At 37.6% G+C, this 18,313-nt stretch overlaps 1 protein-coding gene across 11 annotated transcripts in view; it reads right to left on the reverse strand.

Moving 5' to 3' along the window:
- Positions 1 to 18,313, reverse strand: part of LOC105066223 (NEDD4-binding protein 2-like 2) — an 88,711-nt gene that overhangs the window by 49,212 nt on the left and 21,186 nt on the right. The window contains exon 7 of one of the 11 annotated variants that reach the window (XM_074378030.1): positions 5,495 to 5,513. The exons of 9 other annotated variants lie outside the window; for them this stretch is intronic. In XM_074378030.1, coding sequence (XP_074234131.1) covers positions 5,510 to 5,513 — 4 coding nt within the window. In that variant the 3' untranslated portion in view covers positions 5,495 to 5,509. Of the gene's footprint in view, positions 1 to 5,494; positions 5,514 to 13,739; positions 13,765 to 18,313 lie in introns of those variants that run through there. One more of the 11 variants, XM_074378029.1, reaches the window with a different exon arrangement.

Raw genomic sequence — 18,313 nt, forward strand, 5'->3', positions numbered from 1 at the left:
TGCCTGTGACTTAGAGGTGCTGTTGAATGAATAATTTTACTACTAGGTTAAGAGTGGAAGCTGTTGGTTTTCTCTGAGCTTACTTGGTGACTTACACAAATATGTGGGAAATGCAATATTTAATTTTGTAATTGAAGTAAATCCTCATTTTTCACCCTGCTTAGAGCAGGAAAACACTTTCTCCAGTAGCCTCACCTGAGACATATTAATGATTTCGTGGTTGAGGAGAAGCATATATCCTTAAGACAGTGGCTCACACCCGAAAATGCAAAACAAACCCAGACAGAGAAAATTCATAGGTCCAGGATTTTGCAGGGAAAAGGGTAAAGGTGCTGCTTTTTTTTTTTTTTAATTCTTTGGGTCTCAAATGACTCTTCTCACTCAGTTATTAATTATAAATCATATCAATATTCTTCATTGTGCTTACTGTACATGTTTTACATGTATTACCTTATTTAATCTTCATAACAACCCTCTGAGGTAGATGCTATTAACACACCCAATTTACAAGTAGAAGACACTGAGATTTAAGTATTCTCCCTAAATGTCTAGTAGGTAGTAGAGGTCTCTGGCATTTAAAGTTTGCATTCTTAAATACTATGTAATACTGTTTACATGATGATGAGTTATAGGAATTTATAGAGTTCAACATAACTATTATAACCTAACCCTGCTCGTTATCTTAAGCACAGACCAAATACAAAAGGAGAAGGAATTTCTGTATATGTAGAATAAGTTCTAGTAGTCTGATGAATTACCATATCAAAGAAATTTCAGGCTACAAAGTAGCTAAGCCAATAAGCAATAGGGAGAGAGTAAAACTAACAAAAATCCAAACATTCATAACAATAACAACAAAAGACTGCAAAAAGTGTTAACTTACCAGAAGTTCTTCCTAATTGAGATGGACAATCATTATGGACTTTACATATATGAAAAAAGAAAAATACTGCTTTGTAAAAAAAAGTCTTTTCACATATCCCCCCAAAAGTCCTCTGACAACTTGAAAAGCAATGTTAAATACTAAAAATAAGTTACTTTCTGAAAACTATAGAAATAGAAAAATATTTTTGAAGCTTGTTTAATTTTACATCTTGTCCTAAGCCTGAAATGAGATTTGTGACATCCATGCACGATCTCCTATGCACAACACCCCTACTGCCTTAGGATTTAGCACTTTCAAAAGACACTACCTTAAACATTCCAAAACACCAAGGTAAATTTTCAGAAATTATTTTTCCTACATGTTTCCTACAATTATCTTTAGACTCAACATCTGTTTTCTTATCAGAAATAAAAATGATTAAAATGAGGATTCATTACTATACTATGCTTGAAAAAGATATTAATACCCCTTCAAACCGCAAACTTACACCTGTTTAGTAAATCCCGTTAGTAGTAGGCACTATTAAGATAGCCCTGATTTGTTACAACTTCCAAGTTCTTAACATGTTTGACACACTTAAAAGTCACAGTTGTTGTTAAAACGAATACAGTAACTACATTTTAAAATCTTTTCAAACGTAAGATTTTAAAAAATTATCATGCCCTCCAAGAACAATACATTTCCCAAACTGGTCTTTTAAGTACAAATTTAAAATTTCACATACTCGAAATTGTGGATTTAAGTCCACCATTTACGCAAAAAGCAGTGACAGAAAGCACCAAAATGTGTGCATTTCCGTAGCCCTAATTTTCTAATAACAAAAACTACACACAATTTTAGCTATTTGACAGACATCAATAACTCCATTCACTGAAAAATGGTTGATGTCCCTAGATGTTTTTAACAAATGTGTATGTCAATTTCTGCTTTCCATGTTTTGTCACTGTAAATAAGTTACCATTGTAATACTTACATGTTAAATGACTTCAAATGTATGGGAGATATTCGCTGCCTCTTTCAAACAACCCCACGTAGTTAAGCTTTTTGAGTTCTTCTATCCATACTTTATACTGTTTTTGTTTCCTCAAATGTTTTCAGGCTATCATATCTATATTCTTTCTGGGACCATTCCAACTTCACTACCACCAGTTACTGCTAAAATATTTGTGGTAGGGAAACCACTAAAATCGCTTTATTGGAATTTTGTACTAAAAAATGTAAATTGCCTCAGAGTCTTTGAAAGGTACTGCACACAGACTTGGGTGTACAGAGCATGCGACATCTACTTTGACAAATCAAAAAAACGCTTTCTTGAATCTTTTGAGATTTTAGCCATTTTCCAAAGTTTGTGAAGAATGACTACCGAATGAGTGAACTGCTTCTGTATTTGCATTTGGAGTGAAAAAGCATCTAGGTTTTCTGGAACACAGTAGGTTCTCAATGTGTGTGCGCATATATATATATATATATATATATATATATATATATATGCACGTGTATCACATGTCTGTGCCCGTGTTTGTGCGTGTATATGTATGTTTTTCACATACACAAAAGGGACCTGCAGGATGCATGCCAAACTGTTAACCTTGTCTAAGAAGTAGAATGTGAAGGGCATTAGAAATAAAAAGGACTGTTACTTTTGCTTCACCTCCTTCTGTATGAATTTTAGGTCATGCTTGAAATTATTTATATGTATAATTTATATCCAGGTTTGTGTATCCCAAAAGCCAGTGCAGGCACAACAAATCATTTCCATACTGTGTACCTGGGATGATAGTCCTCACTGTGTACCTGTCACTCACATGTGATTGAGCTGTCATACTGAAATGCTCAGAAGGAACAGCTCCCACCTGTGAAAGCTATACACGTACCGATCACCACTTTTCCTCCTTCACGTCACAGCTCAGTGACATGGTTTAAGTCATGCTTCAGAGTACACGGATAGATTTTTTTACTTTCCTGCTTGCAGTTGTTCCGTTTTTATTTCATAACATATTACCTCTTAAAAGGACTCTAGCACACATGGTGCCAGGGAAGCTGCAGATGGGCTGGCTGCAACCCTGGACCTCACCAGTTACTTTATTTTTCCCTTTAATATTATATTCCAAAGGAGAAATGTTGAATCTGTAGTGGGTTCAAGTCTATGGCAATAAATATGATTCTTCTGTAGACTTCTGGCTTTTGTTGTTGTTGTTGTTGTTTTTGTTAAGATATGTTCACATTTTCTGGCTGATTTCCAGGCAGCATAGAGCTTGACTTCTTAGATTCAGTTTTCACTTCTCTATCCTGTGCCTTGTTGTGTTGCACAGTAGATTGTGTTAACTTTAAGTTGTGTAAAAGCGATGAAAACTTTACCTATGTACATTACATTCATGTTTTAAATTGGCACATGATCTTGGCCTTCCTTAGGCTTTTATCGTCAGCCAATATCCCTACTATCATTCAATAAAATAATTTACAAAGAACTCAGGATGCTGAGCACTGCTGAGTTGGGCAAGTGCCCCATCCCTACCCCCAAATTACACCAAAGTCTCTTGTCAAGGTTTCTTATTAAATGTTAAATGTAGTCAAGCAAGTGCTAAAACTGAGCCTGTCTTCAATCAAGCTATATACTATTTTTGATATATAAATTAAGCAGGAAATCAACTTTCATATAACTGCCTTAGAATCTGCATGAATTTTTCTGGGTAGCCAATATGCAACTGGCAAGGATTCAGACTTACTGATAAACTACTGAAATACTACAAGCTAGTATTACTCACCATAAATACTTACTGGGAAGACTTTGGGTATAGGAAAGAAATGCTGGATCCAGGAGTGCTGGATGCTAGTTCTAGTTCTTCCACTGAATATAGGTGTAAGCTATTTAACTTTCTTGGACCTTAATTTCCTTATTTATAAAACGTGAGATTTGAGCTGGACGTCCCATAAATCCCTTTCAGGCTAACACCTCATGTTTTAACATGTTAAATACTCTACCAATAATATATGTTTACTATTTTTTGCAGAATATAGAGTATGCCATAATAGAATCTCATTAATATTCACAGTATTCATGAGACAACAAACATGTATTTATCTTTACATGTAATATTGAGTTATGAACTGGGACAGCAACTTGCAAAGGGTCACAAACCTGTACTAGAATGAGAACAATGATTCTGATTTCTAGATTATGACTGTAGTATTTTATTCACTATACTATCTTTGTAGCTGATTTGTTACACTTAAAAGTAATGTTTTAACCGTTCTCATCCCCAGTCAGCCAACTCTAATAAACTTGAACCTACTCTGCTCAATTTCTTACTACTTAAGTCTCCACAGCATTCTCTTTCTCCTTCAATTCTATCATAATAATTATCAATGATACTTTGTTTTCTACATACATGTCTTAGGTTTCCAGGTACAGCCTATCTTTTGCATAATTTCTATTAATTTTCTATATAAATGTCAACTACATATAGAAAAATGTGTAACAATCAACTCTACATTCATCAATGTATTGCTTGGAGCTTGCACCTTTATACATATCCATTACAGCAAAGTATCAAGTGGTTGAAAAGGATGCCAGAGATTCTTTGCACTGTTTGCTACAATGGTTTTGGAACTTCCTCTCTAGCTTTTCTCACTTTCCCTTCTGGGACTCCCAAGCTCTTCATCCTTGAAATCAATGAATGAAATTGATTTACCATGTTCTCCAAATATGTTGGCTTGAATGCCTCTTCTGCATTTTTCCACTCCTGGCTTCCCTGCGCAGAATATCCAGCCTTTGCTGTGGTCTCCAAGACCAAAGACCTATCACTAACCTGTCTGACCAGACCCTCAACCAAGTCCATTTGCTCCCACCTCCCTGCACAAGCTTTCAGAATTGTCCCTAAAACCAGTAGCCACAGAGACATATCTACTGTTAATTCAACATGTAGAAGTGAGAGACCATGCTCTACCCCTTGAATCTAAGAAAGTGGGGGTGAGGGTACAATTCTAACCTCCAATCAAATCCAGCAAATAGTAGAAGTGAGAGAGGCGCTACTGATCCGATACTAGGTACTCTCATGTCACAGTCTCTCTGAGAGTCTACCTATCCCAGAGAAGAATTAAGAGAAAACTGGAGAAACCGCACAATTTCTTTATGCTTGTAAAAACTGATATGGATACAGGAGTCTGTGATTCTCAGATCTCAAAAGGCTAAAATAAACAGTACGCTTTTGTGGCCAGTTTGTTAAAATACTTAAATTCTTCAATCATTTAACATACGAGCTCCCTCCTAATTCACAGCTCAGCTCCTTCTCCAGCCCTCTACCCTCACTGACCATCAACTATCAGGTTAAGGACTGGCACCCAAAAGGACCCAAAGGTTTCTTTTCTAGCACAGTAACCAGTCTCTATTATGACCAGTTGGTGCCCATGTGACTAACCGTCCCCGCCCCCCACATCATGCCTCTTGGATATTGCCATTGGCTCCCTTTAGGGACTCCCAAGGACTAGCCTGTGCTTTTTTCTGCCTTTCCTACCCATTCCTGGGGAAACTCAAATGGGTCTTGACAAGGAACAGACCTGGCACTAGCCACCTTAGCCATCAGCCAGCCAGTCTCTGTTTCTTCATGTCCCTTCTGCCAGCGCTCACCTGGAACACAGTGGGAGATGAGATATCAGTGGTAGGGCAATGGCACTCCAGCAAACATTTGGTGCCCTTTTGGCCCCTTGACCAAAAGGCTGTGACCACTCACCATTCATTCCCCAGAGCTGCTTTCATGTGGTTACTTGTGGGAACTGCAGCTTCTCCAGGATTTTGACTGAGACAGCTAGGAAGACAGCACATGTGCCAGCTGGCTGACTGGCCTACCATATCAACAAATAAAGAACTTGAATATTATCTCTGCAAAAAGATATATGCAACCAAGCTATCTCTGCTTTTTGACTTCTTTTCTGACATATCTGAGTCTCAGCACTTATGAGGAAGACAAAGATACTTGCTGATTGTGCCAAAGTGGTGGGTTAGTAGCTGATGTGCCATCAAATTCCCAATTCTGACCACATATTCAACAGCCATCTTGCAATGACCCCTCAATTTAGAGTGCATTTCAAAGGACAACAACTTTTGAATTTATCAATTACCTTAAGAATATGGATTCTAACCAAAGACTTGCCCAAGAGTTGGAGGGGCCAGCCCAAGTTAAGGTAAGCAGGTTTAGGTAGGGGTGTGGTGATGAGTCCATACAAATGGAAATGGATTTGTGCTTATTATAGACAAACAAGTCCTTTTCAATCAAGAAAAAGAGGAGCTTGACTAAATAACATACTTTGTGACCTCACATCCCTGTTGGAGAGTACCCACTTCCAGAGTGCACTTCAAGTCCTCCAGAATACACAAAGGCAACTGAGTTCAGGAGTTCCTTATGTTTCCTTGATAAATGCTGGAGCTTTTAGTAGGGGAACAAAAACAAAAACAGAAAAACAAGGAATGCTGGCTGTACTTGGATAGGGGTAGCTTCATGCATTAACTGTACAAAAGGGCCAACCATTCCACTTATCTTTAATTTTCCTCAATTCAGAGAGGTTCCCTTGCTCCAAAGTTTTTAGTTTCTTATAATCTACATACTGGACAGCTAAAATGACCCAGCTGATCTGTCACATGATCTGAAAAACCAAGTAACAACAAAGGTCACTCTATCCTGAGAGATATTTCACCCAATCCTTTGTAACCATCTGTTCAACACTGAAACTGAAACAAATAAATCAAATAATCAAATTCTATCAATCAAGAAAGAGATGGTTAAACATAACTTATGCTTCACCAAGGTCAGGGCCACCGGAGAATGGCTCCCAAAGAGCAGAATGCAAGGGGAGAAATGGCAGAGACTACATTATTAGAGTGGCCAAGGGCACTTATCAGTAGAATAAGCCCCATCAATAAACTTTATACCTCTGCCAAACCACTGCCTGCTTAGGCTACTTCAGGCCACTATTTAACGAGCACCACAAAATGTTTGGTGGCCTTTCAACTGATTAAGATGTCCACAGATGTTTCCTTCTATTACTACTCTTACTGTTAAATATGTTCGATTCCAAACAATGCTACTCAAAAGTGCTACTGTTACTGATGCCAGACCATGAGTCGCAACCAGTCTGTGACAAGAGTACAGAAACTAAGTAACTTTTATAGGAATCTGAGAGTAATTTTTATATCTGCTGAATTTAATTATAAAATATTTGACTTACATTAAAATTTTTCTAGTAATTTACTTTTTAAAAAGTATACTTTCCTAAAGTATCAGACTGCAGTGGAATGGAAAAATTTTTTAAACTTATCTTTCACCACAAGAGTTAGAAAAACATCTATCTAAAACAAGAGTTAGAAGAACATCTATCTAAAAGCAATTATGTCATATTTCTGCTAAAATCTCCTCACTAATTCCCATTGTCTGCAAGATAGTCTTAGTTCATTAACATCATGTTTTCAGATTCTCCTTGATCTGGCCCCTTCTCTACAGTAGAGCTTCCCAATCAGCTGCTTGGCAACGCCTTAAATGGGTGATGGATAAGATTACTAACTAAATGGAGCCTGCAGCAGGTGGAGTTCCCAAGCCCCAGAACTAGAAGCCTTGGGAGGAGCAGCCCAGTCCACTTAATCCAACAAATTCTACAAACTTTGTTTTCCATATATATCATAATATGGAAAAGGTTGAGAAGTGCTGATGCCTGGAGTTAACTCCCACTACATTATACACCAAATTTTATGCTCCAACAACACTGAAAAGCCTGCTCTCCCACCCATACCCAAATTTGTATTTCCAACCCAGACCTCTCCCATGAACTCTAAAACACACTACATACTTTACATCTCCACTCAGATGTCCGGAAGGCACTTCAAACTTAACATGTCCAAAACTAAACACCTGTTTTCCTTTCCAAATGTGCTCCTCCTATAGTACATTATATCTTAGCAAACTGTAACTCCATCTTTCTCATACTCACTCGTCATTTGATCTATTCAGCAAATCCTGTCAGCTCTAGCTTCAAAGGACTCTCACTACCTCCACCTTTCCCCACCTCCCTCCACCAGTTGAGGTTACAATCATCTCTCACTTGGATTATTCCAAGAGCCATCTAATTAATCCCTACTTCCACTCCTGTCTCTCTAAAAGTGATTCTCAAGACAGCAGCCAGAATTGGCTTGTGTGACTTAAAACACAAGTCAGATCATGTCATCCCTTGCTCAAAACTCTCCAACAGCTTCCCATTTCAGGAAGAGTAGAGGCCTATATTCCTTCAATAATTTACAAGGCCCAAATTGTCTTATTTCTTCTTCCTCTTTGACTCTCTCTTCTTTGCCCTTGGCCCACTTAGCACCAGGCAAACCAACCTCCTTCTATTCCTTAACCACACCAAGCAGTCTCATCTCATCAGGGCCTTCACTTGTAGGATCCTCTGGCTAGAATGCTCTTTTCTCACTTCTCTCTTTGCTAATTCACACTCACTTTCTTCAAGTCTCTGCTCAAATGTTACCTCATCAGTTAGGCCTTTATTGCTCATTCCAGACAAAATAGTACCCATTTCCCCAAGCCCTGCCCTCCCTGTCCCATTCATGATGCTTCAAGTTTCTTCATCGTACTTACCATATGACTACTAGATATTTGTGTATTGGTTTACAGTTTGCTTCTCTACACTGACTCCAAGAGGGCAAAGGTTTTGTCTGTTTTGCTCACTGTTCTACCTCTATTGCCTAGAACAATGCCTGGCACACAGTAGGCACTCATGAAACACTGCTGAATAAACAGATGCATGAATAAATGCATTACTGTTTCCTGCCTCTGAGTCTTTACTCAGTTGCTACTGCCTACAGGCCTTTTCCCTATACTATTTTTCCCCTTGATAAATCCCACTTTTAGACTAGGCTTAGGCATCAACTCCTCCAGAAAGCTTTCCCTGAACCTAGCCTTCCACATTTCACTGACTACCAATCTATTAAATGACTGGTGGAAAAGCAACTTCATGGCTACACATTCACACAGAAAAAATTTTACTACCCCTTCTCACTACTGGTTCATATTTCTCAACCATATTCCCCCAATCAGAAAACACCATTTCATGCCTAGAAATTACAGCTTCCACCTGCTCTTTTCCCACTGCACTGAGTACTTATACTATGTAGCTGCAGACACTGTCCCAAGAGTCAAGATACACCTGATGTACTTAGGAAGAACATAAATCATTCTGATGTGCACCAGACAAGACAATTCGGAGAGGAAACCCTATTTGTTTTCCATACTTTTCATGGTCTTATGACTGCCAAATGTTAGAAGGCTTTCTCCTGGGCCTATTCAAAGTCAGTCCCACCACGTCTCAATTCCAATTTATACCCCTCAAGTATTTCACACTATTCTTGGTCTCCAACGTGGGTTCCGACGGCATAAGTCCCACCCTGCCCACCGAGATGGAATGAATTACTCGAGACTCTGTGGAAAGTCAAGAGAGCGAGAGGAAGTCGGGAGCCAACTCCACAAGCCTCTCAAATGCTCCCACATTTATTGTGTATAATCAAAGGAAAAATCATTAACAACTGTGTGATGGAATGCAGGAATTTAGGGAAAGAGAGGATGGGATCGAGATTGTACAAGTCACAATGAGTACAAAGGCTTTATCTTTAGGCAAGTCATGGGGAGAGGGAAGCAAGATACATTCTTATAGATATGTTAAAGCAGACCACCAGACCAGCCAGTTCCCTGTTTGGGGTAAGACTAACAGCAGGTACACCCAGCATTTATAGCTGAGGGCCTGAGTCCTTGCTTGCAATGAGCAGAGTGCTATCTAAAACCTCAACTATGCAAGCAAGGCATTGTCTCTGCTTTTTAGGGCAAGGAGACAGGAGTGCAGACGTACAAGCGCCTGCTTGCAAAGCAGTTACTAAGCACATCTGTTCTTAAAGGAGACAAGAGGCTGGGGTCTCTTACAATTTGTTAACCCAATTACAGGCTCCCACACTCCAAGAACTCCAATCCTCTATTTTATAATTTGGCCAAGCCCTGACAACCTGAGATAGAGTCACAGTAAATTGTGGGAATCTTCTAAGCCTACTGGCCCCTCCCAATCCCACCCCCCACCCCCCATCAACCTCCATAACTTTTAAGAATAATCAAGATAAAGCTCTTGATCAAGGTAGGAAAGGCAGACAGGAAGCTTCTAGTCCAATATTGTATCTTAAAATCAGTCTATCCCCCACCAAAAAATAATACAGTTTAACCACCAGTAAAGCAAGCATGCAGTATTTCAACACCATTCATGGCAATGACCGACTATCATCCTTGTATGCACCCAACCTTACTTAATCAGTTCGATTTCAGTTTCTGCCCGTCTCCCGGTTTACTGTGCTTTTGCTTTAAACTTGTTCGCTGAATTTACTGTTCCTCAGCCTAATTTCTGGTGTTTTCTGAGACTTTTAGTGAAGACCTAATATGGCTCTTTTTACTGTCTTAGCAAGATGCTCACTAAACTCAGTCCTAGAGACGTACCATGGGCTCCATGCCTGCAGCAGATCTAACCCCAGCTCCTATAAAGGGAGAATTCATATGGTCAAACATACATCTCTTGAATGTTCCACATTATTTCCACACCATAGCAATTTATCAACACCTTGTTTTATCAAGTCTCAACGGCCAATTATTTAACCAGTTAAAAACTGATAGCGCTTTTCTTCTGATTTCTTTCTCCATTGAATGCGATCTATACTGCCTCCTGATGATCTCATTTTTCTATAAGTAAATTGTTTCTAAATACAATAATTTCTTCTATTTCCTTGAGGAAGAAATAATCTAAGAAGGGAGTCAAAAAGAATGTTGTTATTGAAAATTTAAATACTATCATTTAAAGTAATAAACAGATGAGATACTAGCAATTGTATCTTAAAATACTACAAACTGCTTCTCTGACCCTTCAATATATACCTTCTTCCCCTTTGTCTACTGAATCTTGTGACAACTCTATCATTTCCCTAACTGTACCATAAAAATAGAAAGCTGACATCCACTCAAACTGATGTTCCCATCTTGAATGACTCATTTCATAAAAGCCCAGGCTGCAATTAACTGATAGTTTTATGTAACTACAGGTAGGCTGACGATACACTATCACATGAACATTACACAGAAGGTCATGATAAAAAAAACAAGAGGAAAAACGTATCTGTGAGAACCAAAGGTGGTGGGGAAAGGCTCTCTTACTTTCATTATGCTTGACATTAGAAAATTTCTTTTAAAGAAATGGGTTTATGAGGTCTGGCCAATACATTTTTCTTTGAAACTAATCATATCAAATTTGTCAGTAAAAATGAGAATGTTAAATTGACTGGGTCATATCAACAGTCCATGTAACAAGGGTGAAAAACAGTGCCACTATTCATGACAAAAAGGCACATCATCACAAATTGTGTTAAGGTAGTCCACAGCTTTATTCCTGACTGCCTATGCTAATGAGGACTGTAAGTACCTGATTAATTTAGTAACCAGAAAAATCAAACTTTATCCTTCTAGATCTCTCCTAGCATTTCTAACTAGTATAAAAGTCAGTTGGTTTGCTTACTTCTCTGCCCATCCATAGTGTATAAAGAGGTGAAATCATCAAAAGGCAAATAAAATCACAGAATTTCAAGGCTAACACAAGAGCTATTTCAGCTGAAACACTAACATACTCATCTCATTTAATCTAACCAATAATTCTATGCTATAGATTGAGAAAGTATTCTCTTCATTTAATTATGAGGAAAATTTTCAGCAAATTAAGTGACTTGTCCACGTTGTAGTCAGAACTGCAACTTATCTTCAAATTCTGTAATTTAATTCTGCACTAAAAGTAGAGGATTCTGCTGTTCAGAACAATCCCTGAGGTATCTCAAAGGTATAGTCTGAAACACAGAACTCGGTCACACTATGAACATCTCATGTCAGGCAACCCTTTATACACTTAATGAGAAACACGTTCCATTTTCTGAAAGTTTTGAATTAAATTAAAAATTAAGAACCACTGATCCAGTCAAATGCCCTCATTGTACACATGAAGGACCTGCAGAATAGAGAAGTGCCTCTCAACTAGCTAGTGTTAACAGCTGTGTACTAGTTTACTAGGGCTGTGACAAAGCACAGATGGGGTGGCTTAAACAACAGACGTTTATTTTCTCATAATTTCAGAGGTTAAAAGTCTGAGATCAAGGTGTCCAAGGGGTTGGTTTCTTCTAAGGCCTCTCTCCTTGGCTGGTAGATGGCCCTCTTCCTCCAGTGTCTTCACAGATCTTCCCTTAGTGTATGTTATTAATATTCTTCTCATGTGCAAAATACATTTACCACATTCCAGAAGCCCCCAACATCTTAACTCATTCTAGCATCACCTCTAAGTCCCAAATCTCATCTAAGTATCATTTAAACCAGGTATGTAGACTTGACATATGATTCATCCTGAGGCAAAATTCCTCTCCAGCTGTGAACCTGCCATTCTAGACAACTCATTGCTTTCAAAAATAACAGTGGGACAGGCATAGGATAGACATTCCCATTCCAAAAGGGAAAAATCAGAAAGGGATGATGGGTCCCAAGCAAATCTAAAACCAAGTAAGGCTAAGTTCATTAGATTTTAAGGCTGAAGAATAATCTTTAATTATAAATAAAGACTAATCTTTGGCTGCACACTGTTCTGCAGGCCTACTGGGCTGGAGGCCTTGCCTTCCAGGCCCACCAAAGCGGTAGCCCCACCCCCTTGGGGCTCTGATCCCATGGTGGCAATGGTAGCTCTGCCAATCTCTGAACTGCTTTCAAGATCATTCTACTCTTTTCATGAAGGACAACACACACTCACAGCTAGATCACCACAGATAGCTCTACTGATTTGTCTTGTAGAAATCTGACAGCCTCCCTTCATTTCATCCTGTCTCTGTCCCATTCAGTCCAAGCTGGCAATGTTTCTGCTGGCATAACCCCATCTCTGGTCCTGCAGAGATAGCTTAATGGACCACTAAGTCACATGTCCATATTCCCTTTAGCAGATGGTTGTCCAGCAACAACCGTGATGTTGTTTCCAGAACACACTTCCTAATTTTTCACAATATGCATAGGCAGAGAATTTTCCAAATCTTCAAGTTTTTGGTTCCATTTTGCTTAACAATTTTTCCTTCAATTTATCTGTCCTCTTGCATTTTACCATAAGCAGCAAGGAGAAACCAGGCTATGCCTTTCATACTTTGCTTAGAAATCTCAGTTAAATGTCCAAGTTCATCACTTACCAATTCTATTTTCCACAAACACCTGGAAGAAAATTTAGTCAAGCTTTTTGCCTGTTTATAACAAGATCATCTTTCCTTCAGTTCCCAGTAACGTGTTCCTCATTTCCATCTGAGACCTTACCAGAAGCACCCTTTTAATATTTCTACCAACACTCTGTTGATGATCACATTTCTATCCCTAAGATGACAGAAGCCTTCTCAACAGCTCTTTTCTTCCAGAGCCTTCACCAGAATCACCTTTAACATCCATATCTCTACATACAATCTCTGAAGGCAACCTTGGCTTTTTCTAATGTAAAGCTCAAAACTCTTCCAGCCTCTACCATACTCAGTTCTAAAGCCACTTCAACATTTTTAGGTATTTTGTTAGAGCAGCATCTTGTTCCCCAATACCAAAAATCTGCGTTAGTTTTTCAAAGCTACAAGATACCACAGTCTGGGTGGCTTAAACAACAGAAATTAACTTTCTCACAATTCTGGAGAAGTCCAAGATCAAGGTGTCAGCAGGGTAGGTTTCTTCAAAAGCTTCTCTCCTTGCTTGTAGATGGCTGTCTTCCTCCAATGTCATCACAAGGTCTTCCCGTTTGGTGTGTCTGCATTCTAATCTCTTCTTCTTATAAGAACACCAATCACTGAATTAGGGCCCAATCATATGACCTCATTTTACCTTAATTACCTCTTTAAAGGCCCTATATCCAAAAAATAGTCATATCTTAAGTACTGAGGATTAGGACTTCAACACACGAAATTTTAAGGGGACAAAATTCAGCCTATAACAAGCTGAAACTAGTCATATTCGCTTACTGTATGAATATTGAATAATATTCTTTCTCAGTCATTGTGCTGACCATAAAACCGGTACCTCTGACATATGGTGCTTAAAAATAAAGAGGGGGGGAATAATCATACACAAATTAATAAAGTACACAAGAGCATATAACGTATTTTGGACCTCAGCAAACCTATGTCCAAAAAGGTCTCCTCGAAGAGCTCAAATCTGAAGGATGAGTATAGAAGGGGTGTGTGCACACAACTTTGCAAAGAAGAAGGAAAAGAACAGCACACTCAAGGAAATGAAAGGTGACCTGAAGGGCTGGAATACAGAAAGTAAGAAGAGTAATAAAACATAAGGTTGGATAGGAAGGTGGGGGCCACACCAACTGGAGTCTTAAATATCACAATGATTTTTGGGCTTTTTCCTAACAGCAATGGGAAGTACCTGAAAGCTTTAATACATGATCATATTTTCATTTTACAAAGATCACTCTGGCAAGGTGAGGGCACTGCAGGCTTCTCATTTGCTGGTAATGTTCTACTTCTTGAACAGGATTCTGGTTACATGAGTATGTTCACTTTGTGAAAATTTGTCAAGCCCTACACTTACAATTTAAGCACTTTCTATGTGTATATCATACTTCAGTCTCGTTAGATTGTGGAGAGAAAGAGCTAGAACAGATTAAGTACTAACGTGGGGACTCCCGTCTCAGTAAGAGGTGATAATTCAAATGAGAAAGATGGCAGTATAAAATGGAGACATTCAAGAGATAATTAAATGGTAAAATCTAAAGACCTCAGTTGATGGATTGAATATGAAAGGGGAAAGGAGGCATCAAAGAAGACTCTCAAGTTTCTGGCTTGCAAAAACAGATGGACGGTGGATCCATTCATTATGCAAGAAAATCCTGGAGATCCAGAGATGAAAGGAAAAAAATCACAGATTCAGTTTTTCAGGCTTAAAAGCAGAAATGTCAGGTAGGCAGTTAAGTCTACAGGCTGGAGCTCAGAGGACAGTTTTAAGAAAATACATTTGGAGATCAATATTGTTAATAAAAGCAATGGGTATAAGATCCCTCAGCCAATATTTAATGAGCTCCTACAGTACTATAGGCACTAGTTTAGGTTCCAGGAATACAGCTATAGTCAAAATAAACAAGTTCTTATGGAACTTATATTCTAGTTCAAAAGACCCCCAACAAACAAGTATCAAATAAATAACTTCAACTACTAGTAAGTACTATGATGAAAATAAAACAGGACAATGTAGTAGAGTGACAGGAGTGGGACAACTTTGCTTTAGATAAGAATCATCAGGGAAGGCGTCTCTGTGGAGGTGACATTTAGGGTGAGACTTAAATGTTGAGAACATGGTAGGCATAGGAAGGGTGGGGGGAAAAAAGCATTCCAAGAAGAAAAAAGATCTAGTGCTTAAAGCAAGATGGATCTTAGTATATTTAAAGAACAGACCAAAAGATCAGTACAGATGAAATGTAGTAAATGAGGAGAAGAGTAGTACAAGGCAGCGTCAAGGAAGAAGCCAAGGGCCAGAGCATGCAGAATTTAAGCAGGGAGTGAATCATGTAATTTATATTAGAACAATTTTTTTTTAAATTACAGATTACTTTAGTTTCTCTGTGGATAAAATTATAGAGTGGTAAAGATAAAAATGAGGAGACTACTATGCCTACTTGAGAAATGATGAAATCTCACAGAGAAAGCTAAGATTAAGAATATAAGATGGTCTAGGACTAAAACTTAACTCTAAAAAGCAAAGACCAAGAAGAAGAAAAGGTAGCAAAGGAGATAGAAAAGTATAGAAATATGAACAAAAAAATCATGATTTCAAGGCAAAATATTTTAAGGGAAAAAAAAAAGGATGAAGAGTCAAATGCTTGCTGAGTAGTCACATCAAAATGAGACCTGAAAAATGCTCATCAATTCAGAGGAATTCTAGAGACCTTAAAATCTATTTAGTAGAATCACAGTGGCAGAAGCTAAAATGGGGTGGGTTGAATAATAACAGTGAGAGTTGAGGGAAAAAAAGACAATGGGTGTAGACAATTCTGTAGAGAAGTTCGGTGTCAAGAAAGGGGAACTTTAAGAGATGAGAGCATTGACCCTTTAAATGTGGACAAACTAAGGAAAAAAAGGCAAGATTGAAGTTATAAAGAGAAGAAATAAATGACAACATATAAAGATGCGTGAGAAGGTAAGAGATGCAATTCAGAGTATAAGCAAAGGCGTTTACCTTAGAACAGAGGAGGGCTACTCTCTCTATTGAAATATAAGGGAGAGAAGTGAGGATGGATACAAATGAAAGCAGAAAGCAGATTTCCCAACCCTTATAATAAACTCTCTCCATTAAAATCATGCTATGGACATTTAGAAAGGTATCCTACGCAGGACCACAAACTAACTAAAGAAAAGTTATACTGAGATTACTTAGCCCGAAGAAGGCAAATAATAACTCCAAATACATTCGTTTTCAAATAAAGGGTAATTATACGAAAATATGCATCAGTACCAGCTACTCTTAACTGCTGAATGAAAATAAAGGTGTTCAAACTGAAAAGAGATCAAAGCACTTGATTTTTTTAAAAGTTACATTTAGGATCACAGTTCTTTGCAAGAAGGTCCTGAAAAATGATCATGAGCTTTTTGTTGGACCACTTTAAGATTAGGATAAATCCCTCAGTTATTTTTCTCAGACTGTCTGAGAATTCTCCTGCAAAGTGTTACAGCAAAAAACAAGAAAATAATCTCTAACCAATCCTAAAAGAAATAGAAAATCCAAAGTCTCAGGTTGCTCTACTTATCTGTATTCCATTATTTACCTTATTGATCATAAATCAGAAATCCGAAGACTACTGGTGAGGTTGAAAATCTGAAACAAAAGGCTCTGGTGGTGTTAGATACACCAAGTTAAATGGATGAACCTTCCTTTCTGCCTGGACACTCTCTCCCCTAGAAAGTATCAAACACAACTAGTTCACATGCCATATCTCCATGTTTCCTAAATTACAAACTGCCCTATAAAGTTGCTCTATTTAGATGAATGGATTTACCTATATTCAAAATGAAATGCTTAAACCACATCTTTGCCAGTGTAACATTATACAACATTCCAATAATCTCAATCACTTAACTGTTTTCCAGTTTCCTGAACCAAAAACTATCTTAATCTATTTCATAAAGCCATGTTATTTCTTCTTTCATGAAGTCTTTCTCTTTCTAACAAAAATACTCCCTCTGATTTCGCATTTAGAAATAAAGAAAAAAACAAACTGTTCTCAAGGAATTAAGAAAAACCAAACAAGATCCAGTTTTTTTTAAGTTAACTAAAACAAAAAAAGCAAATACTCAACAGCAAGAATTCTTCATTCTGTACTTAAAGGTTTTCCTTGCAGAATCTAATTAATTCAATATAGCAAACTTAAGTAAATGGCTCCTTTATTGTTCTTTAATTTTAGAAAATTAAACAATATAAAGCAAAAAGGATGCTAATTATTGCAATTCTTCAGAAATCCAGAAAACTGATATAATTTCCATGACAGCTGCTGCTAGCACACTTAGAACTGAAAAGCAGAAGAAAAATACACTAAAACCATTTACAAATAGTATTGATCTATTTAGGAAATACTGCCTCCAATAATCAGAAAAACAGCTTATGTAATTTAACAATCCATTTATTGAATACTACACATTCCAAATGCTAATTAAAACCAGGAAATATTAAAATAAAATTTAAACATTAAGGCACAACAGCATATGTAAAAATTCAATTGAAAAGATGTTGCTGAAATGATTATCAATTATATCAATGTATATTTGGTAGAAAACATGTAAACACAGCTTTCAATCTTTACTTAAAACTAGTATTCTAAGTAAATGGCCACTTACAGATTTTTTCACTCAACTTCATTGTTAAGTCAACAATACCTCTAAAACCTCTAAATTCAAAGGTACCATAAAGATGCACTCAACTCTCCCTGGGAATTTCTGTCCTACCTTGAAAAAAAACAACCCTAAATTAATAACAACTTAAACAAAGACAACTATGCAGTTTAAAAGATAAAATGAGATATAGTGAGAAACACGTGTGAATGAGATTTGAATCCCAGTTACATCCCTCCCTAGAGAAATTATATTGGATAAATTGCTTAAACTCTTTAAGTTTTCATTTTCTCTTTAAAAAGCCCTTGTAGGAATGTTATTTTAAAAAATTAAAGACTGTAACAATCACATTTAGAATACAGCCTGGCACTGACAGGCATTAACTAAATGGCAGCTACTAAAACAAGTATTAAATTAAGGCTTGCTGGTATTCCTACTCCTCATTGTAGCAGCATTGTAGAATACGAAGAAATCACCTATAGAAGTTG

Source organism: Camelus bactrianus, chromosome 14 (genome assembly GCF_048773025.1).
Source record: "Camelus bactrianus isolate YW-2024 breed Bactrian camel chromosome 14, ASM4877302v1, whole genome shotgun sequence".
Classification (NCBI taxonomy): domain Eukaryota; kingdom Metazoa; phylum Chordata; class Mammalia; order Artiodactyla; family Camelidae; genus Camelus; species Camelus bactrianus.